The sequence below is a fragment of the Myotis davidii genome, unplaced genomic scaffold (assembly GCF_000327345.1).
Source record: "Myotis davidii unplaced genomic scaffold, ASM32734v1 scaffold586, whole genome shotgun sequence".
Taxonomy (NCBI): Eukaryota; Metazoa; Chordata; class Mammalia; order Chiroptera; family Vespertilionidae; genus Myotis; species Myotis davidii.
The window spans coordinates 654,856-655,149 of NW_006296809.1; the positions used below are offsets into that span (position 1 = coordinate 654,856).

At 71.4% G+C, this 294-nt stretch overlaps 1 protein-coding gene across 1 annotated transcript in view; it reads left to right on the forward strand.

Annotated features, from left to right (window-relative positions):
- Positions 1-294, forward strand: part of MIB2 (mindbomb E3 ubiquitin protein ligase 2) — a 19,375-nt gene that overhangs the window by 15,618 nt on the left and 3,463 nt on the right. The window contains exon 10 of the mRNA XM_006772559.2: positions 54-282. Within this exon, the coding sequence (XP_006772622.2) occupies positions 54-282 (229 nt within the window). The remainder of the gene's footprint in view (positions 1-53; positions 283-294) is intronic.

Here is a 294-nt window from a genome sequence, read left to right on the forward strand (position 1 = left end):
CCAGGCTTGGCCCACCCCAGGGTGGGGAGCAGGGGCCAGGAACTGACCAGCAGTGCTCCCACAGGTGGACAGCAAGAACCAGGGCAGGACGGCCCAGCAGGTGGCTGCCTACCTGGGCCAGGCGGAGCTGCTGCGTCTGCTGCTGCAGGCCCGGGCGGCCGTGGACCTGCCCGATGACCAGGGCAACACGGCTCTGCACTACGCAGCCCTGGGGGGAGGCCTGGGGGCTCGGTGGGGGCAGGGCCCGCAGTTCTGCCAGTGGGCACAGCACCCTCCCGCCTCCTCCTTCAGGAA